Genomic DNA, 14,392 nt, shown 5'->3' with positions numbered 1-14,392 from the left:
GACTTCGATATGTCAAAAATATATTAAAGTATAATTCTTTTAAGAAGTAGGAGCAAAACTTTTAGCTTTGATCTTAGAATTAAACTAGGTAAGATGAAGGGGGCCTTATATTTAAAATTAAACATAAATATTAACTAATTAAATGACATATAAATGGTAAATCAGTATTTAACAAATTGTAATATTATTCAATAAGTATTTATTTGGATTCCATTTTTAAAAGAAATTATCGAATTTTTAAACATTAAAATGTATTTTATATATTATTTACGTGTGAATTACATGCATAAATGTATGTAGTTGAAATCGTATGAGAGTTATAATATTCGTAGGTATTAAGTATGATTTGTTATAAGACTATTCAATAGTTCCTTTTACAATAATATTAATTATATTTCTCTACAAATTACTCAGAATACAGAAGCCAACTTATGACTGTTATGAAATTTTTTAGAAAAGAATTTTCTAAAAATAAGCAAAACTAGAAAATAACGCACCACTGGCAATATAATATGTAATGCCATCATTTTTCCTATGTAGTATGTCTTCAGTTTAAAGCGCTTCTGTATTCTAAAACGAAATATGGTAATAAAGACTTTAAAAAATGAATAGAATTTTCCTTTACTAATAAAATAAGTGAATAGTACCTAATAGTAAACTATCAGCACATGTTAATGCGTGCGTTAAAAAGTTACAGGGAAGATCTTGACTTACTTACTGACTGCGAATCCATGGGTCCCGGGTTCGATCCCCGGCTGAGACGAACATCGATGTGATGAGCATTTGGTATTGTGCTTAGGTCTTGGGTGTTTAAATATGTATTTATATGTCTATCTATCTATAATATGTATGTATATCCGTTGCCTATTACCCATAACACAAGCTTCACCAGCTTAGCATGGGACTAGGTCAATTGGTGTGAATTGTCTTTAAAAAAAAAAAAAACTTAATTATGGAGAATATTCATATAAAAATAAAATGACCCGTTGGCCGCATCGTGTATTTTTTAATACTTAGACATTCTGTATTTGTATTAATTTCTTTGGCAATGGCGATTCCCCGAGGCTTTTAAAAAAACAAAACACGAGTTTTTTGTCAGCAATCGAATAAAATATAAAAAAGTCAAAATGAAAGACATGTTTTGATGTTGTAGAAAAAAAAGTATCACACTATGTATTATCATATTTTATAAATTTTAACTTAATTTTAGCTAACAATGAGAATATTTATACATATTAGAAGAAACTAAGTAATCTAATTTACATACACTCAATGTGGCAGCTTTTTAAATGTTTCAAATAATATATAATGGAATATTTTTTGCTACTTTGTGCTTACAGGAATGATTAAGATTTATATAAATTATATTTAAGACTTTTAATCGTTGAATTAAGAAAGGGGTTAATTGTTACCCTTAGCACAAACTACAATATTAATACGGGTTGCAGACCAAGAGCTAAGCTAAGTTAGTTTAGCTTAGCTCGCATAGCTGACGCAGTTTTCCATACTTGTGTGCAGACCGCAAACTATGCGAACTAAGCTATGTGAGCTAACTAAAATATGCGAAGCTAATTTAGTTGTGTATGCCGATGCGCAGCTACACGAGCTAAGCTAAGCCCCTCCCGCTATCCCGCACACCATTTGCACATCCTTCGCCACACTGACTGAGCTTTGGCTTAGCTGTTGGTGTGCACGCTATTTATTTCTAGCTTAGCTTAGCCTAGCTTGCTTGGCATAGCTTAGTTTAGCCTTGGCATAGCTTAGTTTTCGGTCTGCAACCGGCTTTATTGTATTATACATTCGTTTACATAGATACCGATACAAAGCTGTCATGCGTTCCAGACAATTTTATACGTTTATTAAGAATGCTTTTCGAACGATATATGTTCGTATTTTATAAATACAAATAATATAATAATAAAGTTAGGCGTTCAGCCTAACGCAAACTACTCTACATTACGTATAGTTCATGCTAGGGATGTGAAAAAAGACAACAAAAATACTGCAATGTGCTACTGAAAAGGCATACACTCAGCATTTATCAAATTTCACCTACAATCTATCAAAACGAGATTTTGAGAAAAGTTACGAGACAGTTAATTTCGATTTTGATTATTAACGTTAATTTGTGTTCATAAATTCTATTGTTTATTTTTAATTTAAAAAAACCATGAAAAATAAAATATTTAGGGTGTTTATTTTGAAATTAATTCAAAAAATCGATTAATAAAAAATCTATTTTTTATGCAGAATGTCACATCCCTAGTTCATGCGAAGGGTATAGGTATGTTAACTAAAGCGGGCGGCTTCAACACATTTACACTTTGTGCTTGTGTAGTGTCTGTGAATAAGCGCGAGACGTGATGTCAAACTGAAATACAATCATAAATACATCATGAATAGACTGTCCGTCGTGTATGAGTGGACTAAAATGTATAGCATGGCAAAAAAATCATATTTTGAAACATACTGTATGTGAAATTGCATTAGTGTGAGTACTGTGAACCCGCCAGCTTTCGATAACCGACCTATTACTGGGGCATGAGACAAAATCACTTCGACAGTCGTGGCCCACTCCAAACGAATTGGTATGAAAACATAACGTGTCAAAGCGTGAGCTAATGTCATTCCCATACAAATAATTTGTCACAAAATTAAAAAACCTTTCCAAATGCAACACCCTTCTGCTCTTGATAAATTAATGTAAATGATTGAGACTCAACTCATATAATTTTATATATTTAATGATTAAAATAAATAATCGTAACTAATTCTTGAATAATAAATTACCAATTTTTTCTCAGCTATAATGGTAACAATTTCGAGTATAAAGTTTTTATAAATTTAAAAGATGCCACATTTAATTATAGTATACACGCCTTCGATATTTTATATTATTCCATTCACACGGCCGTGATATCAAAATTAAATATAATATGAAACACAAGTTATAATAGAGAGTGCACCGACTCAAGCTAAGTTAATATATCTAAAGGAATTCGAACAACTTCATACCGAATTATCACATCAACATGATATGCCATGAGTCTGTTTTGTCATAATCTATTACATTATTTGTAATATTACTAAATTTCTGTATTAATCACTTGAATTTAAATTGTGTAAAAATGGACTAATATTAAGAAAAAATAAACCCTATGAAGCATACAGAAACTAAGACGGCAAACACTGTTCTCAGCAATCAAATTGGTTCTAATTCGATATGAAAATTTAACAATTTGCCAAAACACATATCAATGCACTAGCTGCAAACTAACCACAATACAATCAATAGCAAGTCTTACAAACGATAAGTGCTTTGGCAAAACTCTATCAGCAATTCAACAAGTCGTCTCCATTCGACACAAGGCGAAGTTATATTCAAATGTTGCCAGTTAATTCAACAATTTGCTATTAGACTAGTTCGGTCTCAACGAAACCTAAATACTAAGATAAGGATCAAAATTTCTCCTAGCTTAAAGAGTATAGTGAAGATATTTGGCAAGAGTGGTAAATAATAAACACCGCTTAGGCCAAATAAGTGCAACATTTATCTGCTAGAGTAAAGCGCATAGCGCCGGTGCAGGCCTGCGCCTCAAGTGTTCCGGATGACTTGTGTTAATTGAGAATGTGATTAACGCGCACTGCCAGATTTACTGTGTGCAATCAGCCATTGTAGGGTTATATCAATATTGTCCTTCTCCTTACAAGAGATTGAGTAACAGCAGATTTCACGATCTTGGATTGCAGAGAGATTCCTAAAAAATATTGATATTATTATTGCATTGAGATGTACTGATGTTCTAATAGATCTAAGATATTTTAACATTTAATTACATAAATAATAAAGTTTTTTTTATAATTACATGTCATCATATACCTAGGTAACACTGAAAATGTTTAGAAAATTAAAAACAGCTTAATGTAGAAAGTTGCCAATACTTTTATTGTTTTTCGAAGTAATCTCCGTTCCTCTCTACACAACGTCGCATTCGATGGAACCACTGAGAAAATCAGTGTGTCTTTTAGGGGTCTCTTCTATGGCATTTTCGTACGCTTTCACCGCATCTTCAGGGCTCGTAAAGCGAATACCTCGAATTTTATCTTTAGTTTTGGGTTCGTAGCAATATATCCAGCTTTCATCACCTGTGACGATGTCAATTACAGCATTTGAGTCACCGCCGTTGAACTTATCTAACATTTGGCGACACCAGTCCATGCGAAAGTGTTTCTGGTCGTCGGTTAAAGTATGGGGAATCCATCCTAAATTTTGGTGTAATATTTTTTGAACTTGACTCATACCAATGTTATCTTCAGTAGTCGCTGTTAAAGGACGTCCCTCACATGGATCATCATTGAGATTGCTACGTCCACGCTTAAACTGGTTGGACCAATTGTAAGTAGTGGTACGAGATGGGGTTTCATTAAGAAATGCAATGGTTTGTTGTTGTGGGCTTACCCACAACGAAAGTCATGATAAATCATTGACCGAAAATTTTCTCGCGTTAAGTTCCTTTTAATGTATTACGAGAGTTTTAGATTTGCCGACCAATTCACAAAAACAAATGACAAATGAATACAATATACTACATTAGGTTACCAAAGAGTTCTAAAATTGAAATTCAAAAAAGTTTTCATTAGCAATGTTTTTAACTGGCCAATTCTAAACATTTTCAGTGTTACCCACATATTTTGTTTAAAATGTTATGATTACATTATATTCTAATCATGGAAAGAGAAAACTCACATGCGTTCAATAAGGCCATGTTCATCTAAAGCATGTGGTAAATCACGCTTGTTTCCAAGTACCAAAACTGGAATTCCAGTCAGTTGTTGCTTCTCAAGTAAACTGTGCAGTTCATTACGTGATGCTTCAATCTTGTCTGGATCAGCGGCATCAACCATGTAACTGTAAGATTTATGAAAAACTACAATGTTATCATCAATGAAGTGTGTAAAAGTTTTGATTTTCTTCAAATATATATGGAAATTTTATAAAACAAAGATAAATAAATATTAAGAGTAAATAAAACACTTAAAACAATATTTTATGTAAAACATTAAAATTTCATGGTAGAAAGTTAGGAAATGGTATCTTACACTATAGCATTCACTCCCCTACAATATCTCTCCCACATTGAGCGGAATCTGGGCTGTCCACCAATGTCCCATACCTGTACAGATATATAGGTCCTTTAGAAATGTAAATAACTTAAAATAATATAAAGATTACATTTATATGCTACAATAATAAACTTACCTTAATAGTAACATTGCCTTTGGTTATTTTGCGCATATTGAAGCCGACTGTAGGTATCATATCTTCACTAAATTGCCCTGACTGAAAAGACACAAAAATAAAATAAATGTTCTTGTCAATGGCACTTGTATTGAACCATTGTTCTTAAATCATGATAGATTTTCATCATGTTTTGTTCAGAAAACCTACTAGGAAAAGTGTATTTAAAAACAACTACAATATTCTAATTAGCTTCTAATGGGCGTTTGTAACAATAAAAAGTGATGTGTATGAAAGAGACTAAATTTTCAGTGTACACTACTACAACGGTATTCATGATATCTATAATGTTTGACTGCGTAATCGCAACGTAATAACGTTTCTAATGAGAACTTTATTCGAAAACAGCTCGACCGCTGCGGGATTATAAACAAAATGTTTAATGATAATACATACGGCAATGACGTTCACAAAAGTTGTTTTTCCCGAATATTGTAAACCAACTAGAGTTAGTTCCATTTCCTCCTTCCAAAACAAGCTTTTAATCCAATCCAGGATGCGATTAATCAATGCTAACATTTTTAGGGACACTGAATTTCTTTTACGAAAAAGAAAAATTATTTGAACGCCTTTTCCACTTTTCTAATAAGTTGGCGATTGACAAATCGGCAATGGCAACTGAAAGCTGACTATTCGTAATGACAAATGACAATTGTTGTCGTCAGGCCACAGATATTATACACATAAATACTGTATTAGTAATTTAACTGTCAAAATAGCATCGACAGATTCAAGATTAGATTTATTTTATGATAATAAATCTCAGTATGAAATTATTTTAAATAATTAAATTAAATTCGTTCATCAATTTCAATAATTAATTATAGCTATTACGTTTTTAATTTGTATAATTGTTTAATAAAAATTATATTGAATTATAATAAGGATAACAAAACATTTAACCTAAAATGTGATGGGGTATTTATATTCAAAATTTCTTTTTCCAAAAATAAATAGCTATATCGTTATACATATATCAAAATTATTTTTCACTCGAGTTATGTAACCTAACATTAGTTAAATTAAAGCCAAAGAAACCCTTTAGTTTTTTCCACACTCATAAATTGTAATTTAACATGCTCGTTTCCGAAAATGTCCAAAAAGTTCAACTTCACTTATATTGAAGTGACACTTATATTTAAGAACCATTAAATAAGCCAAGTTATTTTTATGTTAGTTATAAGCTCATATTTTAAACAATTAAAGCCTGTTCATGCCCAGCTTCAAACAAAGTATTTCATTTAAGATATAAAATTTTTAGCTCAAACTTGCTGAATAGAGAGACATGTATTTGCGTACCAGAGCCCCATTGAATTATGTAAATACATATACGAGTATGTTTAAATCCCAATTGAATATAGTCTGAAGAAGTCTTCATCTATCTTGATTGCATCCTCCGAAGCAATTAATAATGTAATTACAATATTTTTAAATAGCTATTATTTACCCATTAGAAATATGAAAAATACCATCCAAATTTAATACAATGTTTAACAAAACGAACAAATCAGAAGAAAATAATAAAATTCATGAACATGATAAAAGAAAAAAAATATTATAATTATTTTTTTAATTATAAGTAATCTTACAGCTAACATACATAATATTACAAAACAAATACTTAGACAGTACAGAAAGCCAAAACAGGGGGTCTAGCCAAGATGGCTTAACAGTAGTGTATGTAGAAAGTCGAAAACTAAATTTGTATGAAAATGACAGCTCGTGTCGACAGTCGGTAGCCTAGGCCTTATAGGCGTGAGTCGGGATACAATAAGCGACGCCATGACAGTGCTACGAAAAGACACACATTAACGCTTACGCTATTCGGTAGCCAACGGCCAATTAATGTTTCGGCAGTGTAGAAAAAACGGTGTTTTTCCGCCATGTTTTAGCGTGATCTCAAAAGCTGCTGTTTGCAATAATTCAGTACAACTATTGCCATCTTTAATGGCTACCGTTTTAAAAACATGGTCATATTTTGGATGTTTTAACGAAATGATTTTAATTTGTTATCTGTCTTTTTTTAACGTTCTCGTGTAATTATAATAATTTAAACTAGAGTTAATATTTTTAAGTTAAGAGTTTTAGTATTTCTATGAATCAATGCGAGGATAACATAATATACACAGATAAATATGAAAATATCAAGAAAATCAGCAAATTAGTAGAGGTAAATTCTGTTGGGAACCTTAAGTTGGCGGGAGGACATTAATTTTTTGCACTTTTTTTTGGCTCTATCAACTGTTCGTTAACTGTTCTTCATTGTTCTATCAAAAAAATTTTTTGTTCGTTCTTATTTTTATTTTTTTTTAATTATAAAAAAATTGACCCTCAATTTGGCACGAACTATAGATATTTTGATATTATTATTTTTTTTCTAATAGTTTAGAACTATTTAATAACTGTTCGTTCAAAATAAACAACTGTTCGGCTTTCATTATCCTGTAATTTAATAATAATTAACTTTTTTTTTATAAATCTTAATTAAATGTTATTGCGCATGCGCAGTATGAATGCGCATAGTTCTCATAAATTATGCGCGGCCTATTTGAATTCGATTCAAAGAGACAACACAACAATAACAGCAGCAACAACAAAATCATCATCATCACCCGGTTTTTACTTTCATTTATATTTTGTTATTTTATACAAACAAAATGAACTCTTTCTTAACATCTAAAGTCGTATTTCTTGTACTTATCCATTCTTTTAACATTCCTGATTAAATATATTGATTGAGAAAAATAGAAAAGGATTAGTCCCATGCAAACTATATATTTATATATTGATACAATATATTCTAGAACCAATTTCTTTTTCATTCTCAGTCAATATTTTTAATTATTCATTTAAAATAGATGATAATATAATTTCATTTTCGAATACGAAAACTTAACAAATTTTTTTCTGTACTACTTACGTTATAAGTTGACTTAGATTTTTACTTCAAAATTAATATAAAATAATTTTAATTTAAAATTAATATCAAAATCTAATAAATAAACTTTGCAAATAGAAAGTATGATGATGATGATTTTGTTGTTGCTGCTGTTATTGTTGTGTTGTCTCTTTGAATCGAATTCAAATAGGCCGCGCATAATTTATGAGAACTATGCGCATTCATACTGCGCATGCGCAATAACATTTAATTAAGATTTATAAAAAAAGTTAATTATTATTAAATTACAGGATAATGAAAGCCGAACAGTTGTTTATTTTGAACGAACAGTTATTAAATAGTTCTAAACTATTAGAAAAAAAATAATAATATCAAAATATCTATAGTTCGTGCCAAATTGAGGGTCAATTTTTTTATAATTAAAAAAAAAATATAAGAACGAACAAAAAAAATTTTTGATAGAACAATGAAGAACAGTTAACGAACAGTTGATAGAGCCAAAAAAAAGTGCAAAAAATTAATTTCCCCCCGCCAACTTAAGGTTCCCAATTCTGTTTATATTGGATATCTTTTATTGATATTTATATTGCATGTAAGTTCATGAAATTGTTCTTTAATTTGTAGATATACATATACCATTTAATATTGCTTATATTATGTAATCACAAAGTAAAATGATTGTACATTTTATTTGTATATTTCAGATGAGAAAGCAGTCACTAATGAACCTAATTAGAAGTTGTAAATATATTTTATTGTAATTATAATAGAAGCTAATGATATAATATTGATTTAAATTAATCAATTAAAGTGGATTTATACTTCATGAACTTTGGATATATAAAATCTAGTGAGCAATACTAAGTAATGGTAAGCAGATATTTTCTTTAATTATTTACTAAGTTAATATACTAGAGAAGTTATTATAATATTGTTAATGAATGAGAAGTTTGAATTCAAGTCCCCTGGGAGTTACTGACAATGTTTGGTTATTAAAACCTTTAATTGACAAATTAAGTATATTTTTAAGTTTAAAATTAAGTAAAGAGATTTAATACTAAAGTTACCTATTGAACAAACCTTGGACCGATCTTACAGTTTAGTTTGTCAGTTTTCTATTGGATAAAAGTACTAACTAAAATATTTTCTTTTCAGAAAAAGAGAAGCTATGGAGTATGAAATAATGGTTGGTTAAGTAACATTACCTCAAGAACAGGAAACAGTAACTGAAACTATGTTCTTCCACATTTAATCTTAATAAGTTCAGCAGTTTGAATGTTAATGAGATATTATTATAAACAAACTGCATTTGTAGATTTTGGAAAGAATTATATCTTTACAATAACTATTATTATTTACAATTGTTGTGTTAAGGAAACAATCACTATTATTTTAATCGCCCAAGATGTATTCATAGTAATTGTAGGTATCATAGTAATTTTATGAAATCATCACAACATCTAACGTTAGGTTTTATGAATTGAACAATTTTTTGTTTATAACAGCACACAACCAAGATATTGACATTGCTGCAAATTAACACTTGCATTTATTAGTTAATTATCTACATATAAATGAATACATCTATATTTAGGTAGTAATGCATTGAATTTGGTGCACCTGTGTGTGTTCAGTAGTAATGTCTGTATTGTTTAATAAGTTGTTACATATGCTTATTTTTCTATGTAGACTGCATTATGTTAAGGAAGATATTTGGTGCCTTATTTTAATAAAAAATAACCATAACTGAAACATTTTTATTTTGCTACCTGTTTGTTTAATATTCCTAACTATTAGTAGGTACGGGTCATTCATATATGCATTATCTGTATATTCTTGTAAAATAAACTAATATTGTTAACCACTTTAATGGTTTTTCCTACTAAAGACATAGGTAAATTACCAAAAATAAAACTGACAAATACATAACATACAATGTTTATTCATTTCTTACTTAAACAGAATTTGCATTTACATATAAACTAGTAGCATATTACTGATATAACCAAAAGTTAATTGACATAAATATTAACTTTAAATCAGAATCAAACTTAAATTTATATCTAAGATGTTGGAGCATCAATATGGAAACAAAGGTTGATTAAGGGTTATAATTTCATACCAGACTAAGTTTCTATTTTATAATTTTGATTAATCCCTCTTTTCATTTCATTGAGTACTTGCTGCTTTTCAATTCTCACTTTCTAAAAGTATAAATTTATTATAAACAATCAACCTTTATGACTCTAACTTAAACTGAAATTGTTTGATGGACATAAACAGAGATAATTCCAACTAGTAGCAAATCACTAATAAAATCTACACTTATATAAAAATCTGCTTTCAAATTGACATTAAAAATGTTCAAGCACAAACACCAAACCTAATTAAAGCTTAAATTAAACTCTAATATCAGTGTTCACACTAGTCTACGTTTTTTTTCTATTGTTTTTTAATTCCTTGGACTTTATCAACTTCTAATCAATCTTATTTTCACTCTTTATTTATCAATCCACAGTACTATTTCTATTGTTTCTTCTAAGCGGTAACAAAATATGTTGCTTCTTCATTTTGCAGATTAGTTGTGAGGTCAAATCCTAAAAATATCAAAGAATGAGTACTACTAATTATTATAAGTATATCGCGATTATGCAATTTCAAAATATTGTATTTATTTGTAGCCTTAAATTTCTGAGAAAACATGAAACATTGGTATTTAATTTAAACATGCAATTAAAATTCATATATTCACTTTGCACCTTCCGTAAATTCCACTTAAATTGAAAATTGGTCCGACCTTTCTGACATTCTAATGTCCCTTTTGCAGCTTCCAATTGCAAATTTACAATAATAAGTATTGTTAAGTTTTAACTTTTATTTGTTTATAAAAGTGACATTAGGAATACATTTAATCCAGACTCCAGAGACAATATGACGGAATAAAGTGCTACGAACAGCAGCTCGCATCTACGGTGTCGACTTTGCGGTAATGTATCGACATGCCTCTTGGCTACGAACGAAGCGTTTTCGACAGTACAATTACGCAAAAGCGGTAGTGTATGTAGAATACTTTTCGACACCAATATGGCTAGACCCCCAGATTACATAGATAAACAATATTATATACGAAAAATGAAACAAATAAGCGCATCAATAGACAAAACTATATACAGAAAACTGAAATTTAATATTTAAAACAATAAATAATACTAAATATAACCTAAACAAAATTCGAGTCTTCCCGCCTCTTCAAATATTTTCTCACATGTTTCTTTTCTCACAGTAATAAGCATTTTTCTTATCCTTATTTATTTATTATAAAATATGTAAGTCCTAATTTACCCGGCTTCGGCGTCTGTTGAACATAGACTGAAAAACTACTACACCGATTTTGTATAGTTTTAACTAAATTAGGTACTAAAGAAGGTTAGGTATGTAATTTATTGTGCTATTATTGGAAGGGCCGCAAGAGATTTTCCTGAAATACGCGAAACCACTGTGAGCAAATATGATGTTTTAAGGAATAGTGTTTTATTGTTTTTGTTATACTTACTATCTACATACCTAGTTAACTGAATATTTAACGTTAGATGTACTTAAATATAATTGTGCAAGAGTAGACACACTGAAATCTTCATCGAAACTTTGATACGGTGATCCATAGCAAATAAACTCAACATCTTTAAAGACGGTATAAATTTAAATTTGAAGGTTAATAACTCTTAATTAACACAAAATAAAACAGATACTTAAATATGCGAAAATTAAAAATACTGTTTTTACTATATGAGACTTAGTATATCCCATTAATCTTACTTAGGTTTAACCTAATATTTAGACTATGTACATCCGAAATGATTTCAACAAAAATAATCATTTAAGAATCGCTTATTTTGATAACTAAACGGTCAATTTTAGGTTGTGTCACGTCATGGTACGAATTTTCATACCATTTTTATTTTATTTATATTCTTACAGAAACTTAATACTAATACAATAGAAAACTTATTTATATAAAATCAAACTAAGAACAGAAAATTGTATGCTTTTCCTACAGCGAGTTAAATCATGGATATATCGTATAGCATTTATTGTTAAAAGAAATTGTGTATTGTGGCCATTCATTGTGGTACCGAGAAATCCAATGTGTCAGAAGAGTGATTCGCTTCGAAATGGTGATGCGCTTTATAAGATTTCCCTTATTTCACTGTTTATTAACACCTTCCCTGCGGCTGCGCTAGATTAAGACATTCTTCCCGTATCAACAATGCCTGATATGCGTTACGAGTAACGTTCTGAAGTTTTAATTTTTTCTAAAACTGCTTTTATTTTGGTCTCTTTACTTTGATTTTTTTCCAGTTCACAGTTTATTTAGTGTTTTGTCTTGGTCTAGTTGGAATATGCAGGGGACGAAACTAGCGAAGACACTAATTCACCGCGCCCGCGCCCCCCTAGATCGTCGCGCCCTAGGCTGCAGCCTAATTAGCCTAAGGGTTAATCAGGCCCTGAATTAGAAAGTCCACAACAAATTTTGTTGTAGCAATCATTACAATACACAGCTGCAGTCGCACGGGTTTCTAAGTAATATCTTAAAAGTAACAGGTATTTTTGGAAAAGGTTGATTTTACAGGAAAATACTTGTCGTGGCGCATACAACAGTCATATTGCTAGGGATGGGTGTAATAAGTAAAATATTTACAATCAACGGAAACTATTTTTTAACAAAAGTACTAAACTATGTTAACAAAAACAGTAACTTCTTATTTTATATTATTATTTATTCTGAATATATAATAAGCAATAATAAATAAATAGATGATAAAAAGTATTTTAGATAACACTTGTTAAGTATGTTTGATTTGTTCATTGATTCATGATTCATTAGAACCATTCCTTTCCACGCGTCGGCACGTGTAAACGAGCGTGGCTCGTACAGGCTTGGTAGAAATTGTTAGGTACCTATAATACGTACGATTCTTAGGTCTGATGACGGCACGGTAATGGTGTTTAAACTACAATTTTGATCTTGTATTATTGTGACCAGAGTGGGTCATCTAATACTCGTTCGTACATTGAAGGAACATTGAAGGAAACATTTTTCATATATCTAAAAAGTCGATGGCTTATGCCAGGCACGTACGCACAAATCACCTTTTTGCCTATATATTTTTTTAATAAAACGGATATAGAATTATCCCAAACCAAAGACAATACTTTAATTGTTTATTCATACATACACACATTCGAATATAAAGAGGGTACTTAAGATTGGTACTTATTATCTACCTTCTTATCTAGACATATTATATTAAATAGTTTTATCCACGTAAAGACAATACAAGTAAGGCAAAGACAACGTGTTTTTTTTATTTGTATAGCGTTAATTTCCAAAACGATTATACGTAGATAAAAATTTGCTTGGCTTATTAATGATACCGTTTCACATTTAAAGATAATTTAATAAGTAAACTTAAAGTATGAAATTCTATATCTAATATATTAAATTCTCGTGTCGCGGTGTTTGTGGTTAAACTCCTCCGAAACGGCTCGACCGATTCTCATGAAATTTTTTGTGCTTATTGGGTATGTCAGAGAATCGGACAACATTATTTTTCATCCCCCTAAATGTTAAGGGTAGTCCACCCCTAAATATATAGTTTTTATTTTTAAATATTTTTTCTGTTAAAACCCCTACCTTTCACCCCTCTACCCTATTTTTCATCAACCCCTATTTTTTTATTATAAATGATATACATGGCAAAACGACGTTTGCCCGGTCAGCTAGTTATTATATAGTATTCAGGTAAAACACGTAGGACGACCTACCTAATATCTACTTACTTTAATTTTTCGTATCACCTACGTCCGTCGCTCCACATCTGAGTGTTATTTAAGGAAGTTTTTTCCACGAACCCTAAATATGTGGAACCAGCTACCCACTGAACGTAACCGAACCAAATCGACTTAGGGACCTTCAAGAAAAAAGCGTACCAGTTCCTAGTCTAATAAGAAAAAAAACTGCGTGCGTACAAAGTACACATGTCGTTGGCAAACTAATTTTTAACTCTTGTTCATATAAATACAAATCTTAAACTTTAGATTTCCGAGACTTAGAGAGAGGGAAAAAGGAAGATATGTTAGGAATTTAATTAATTTAATTGTCATTAAAATATTAAAAGTGTCCAAATTTAATA

General features: G+C 30.2%; 1 protein-coding gene and 2 long non-coding RNA genes across 5 annotated transcripts; 1 reads left to right on the top strand and 2 right to left on the bottom strand.

Annotated features, from left to right (window-relative positions):
* Positions 1-2,726: 2,726 nt before the first annotated feature.
* Positions 2,727-5,921, bottom strand: LOC125056611 (ADP-ribosylation factor-like protein 8). The gene is made up of 5 exons (XM_047659800.1): positions 5,696-5,921; positions 5,261-5,341; positions 5,101-5,174; positions 4,748-4,909; positions 2,727-3,758 (listed from the first exon to the last, which is right to left on the bottom strand). The coding sequence occupies exons 1-5, from the start codon at positions 5,816-5,818 to the stop codon at positions 3,635-3,637; spliced, it is 564 nt and encodes a 187-aa protein (XP_047515756.1). The 5' UTR covers positions 5,819-5,921; the 3' UTR covers positions 2,727-3,634.
* Positions 5,922-7,408: 1,487 nt separating this feature from the next.
* LOC125056797 lies at positions 7,409-9,944 on the top strand. 2 transcript variants are annotated; one of them, XR_007118112.1, is made up of 3 exons: positions 7,409-7,469; positions 8,903-9,068; positions 9,354-9,944. It is a non-coding gene; the product is annotated as an uncharacterized LOC125056797 (long non-coding RNA). The 2 variants fall into 2 exon arrangements; XR_007118113.1 differs by lacking the exon at positions 7,409-7,469 and adding an exon at positions 8,749-8,790.
* Positions 9,945-10,120: 176 nt separating this feature from the next.
* Positions 10,121-11,297, bottom strand: LOC125056799. 2 transcript variants are annotated; one of them, XR_007118115.1, is made up of 2 exons: positions 10,951-11,297; positions 10,121-10,795 (listed from the first exon to the last, which is right to left on the bottom strand). It is a non-coding gene; the product is annotated as an uncharacterized LOC125056799 (long non-coding RNA). The 2 variants fall into 2 exon arrangements; XR_007118114.1 differs by having other exon boundaries at positions 10,958-11,297.
* Positions 11,298-14,392: the final 3,095 nt, after the last annotated feature.

The sequence above is a fragment of the Pieris napi genome, chromosome 15 (genome assembly GCF_905475465.1).
Source record: "Pieris napi chromosome 15, ilPieNapi1.2, whole genome shotgun sequence".
Classification (NCBI taxonomy): domain Eukaryota; kingdom Metazoa; phylum Arthropoda; class Insecta; order Lepidoptera; family Pieridae; genus Pieris; species Pieris napi.
The sequence above is the reverse complement of the archived record's forward strand: the minus strand, read 5'-3'. Positions and strand labels throughout refer to the sequence as shown.

Excerpts from the sequence above, each read along its gene's own strand:
- LOC125056611 (XM_047659800.1), bottom strand. The coding sequence starts at position 5,818 with ATGTTAGCATTGATTAATCGCATCCTGGATTGGATTAAAAGCTTGTTT. Across the intron at positions 5,342-5,695 it reads CTTTTGTGAACGTCATTGCC|TCAGGGCAATTTAGTGAAGA; the intron begins GTATGTATTATC and ends GTGTCTTTTCAG. Across the intron at positions 3,759-4,747 it reads CATGGCCTTATTGAACGCAT|GAATCTCTCTGCAATCCAAG; the intron begins GTGAGTTTTCTC and ends AATATTTTTTAG.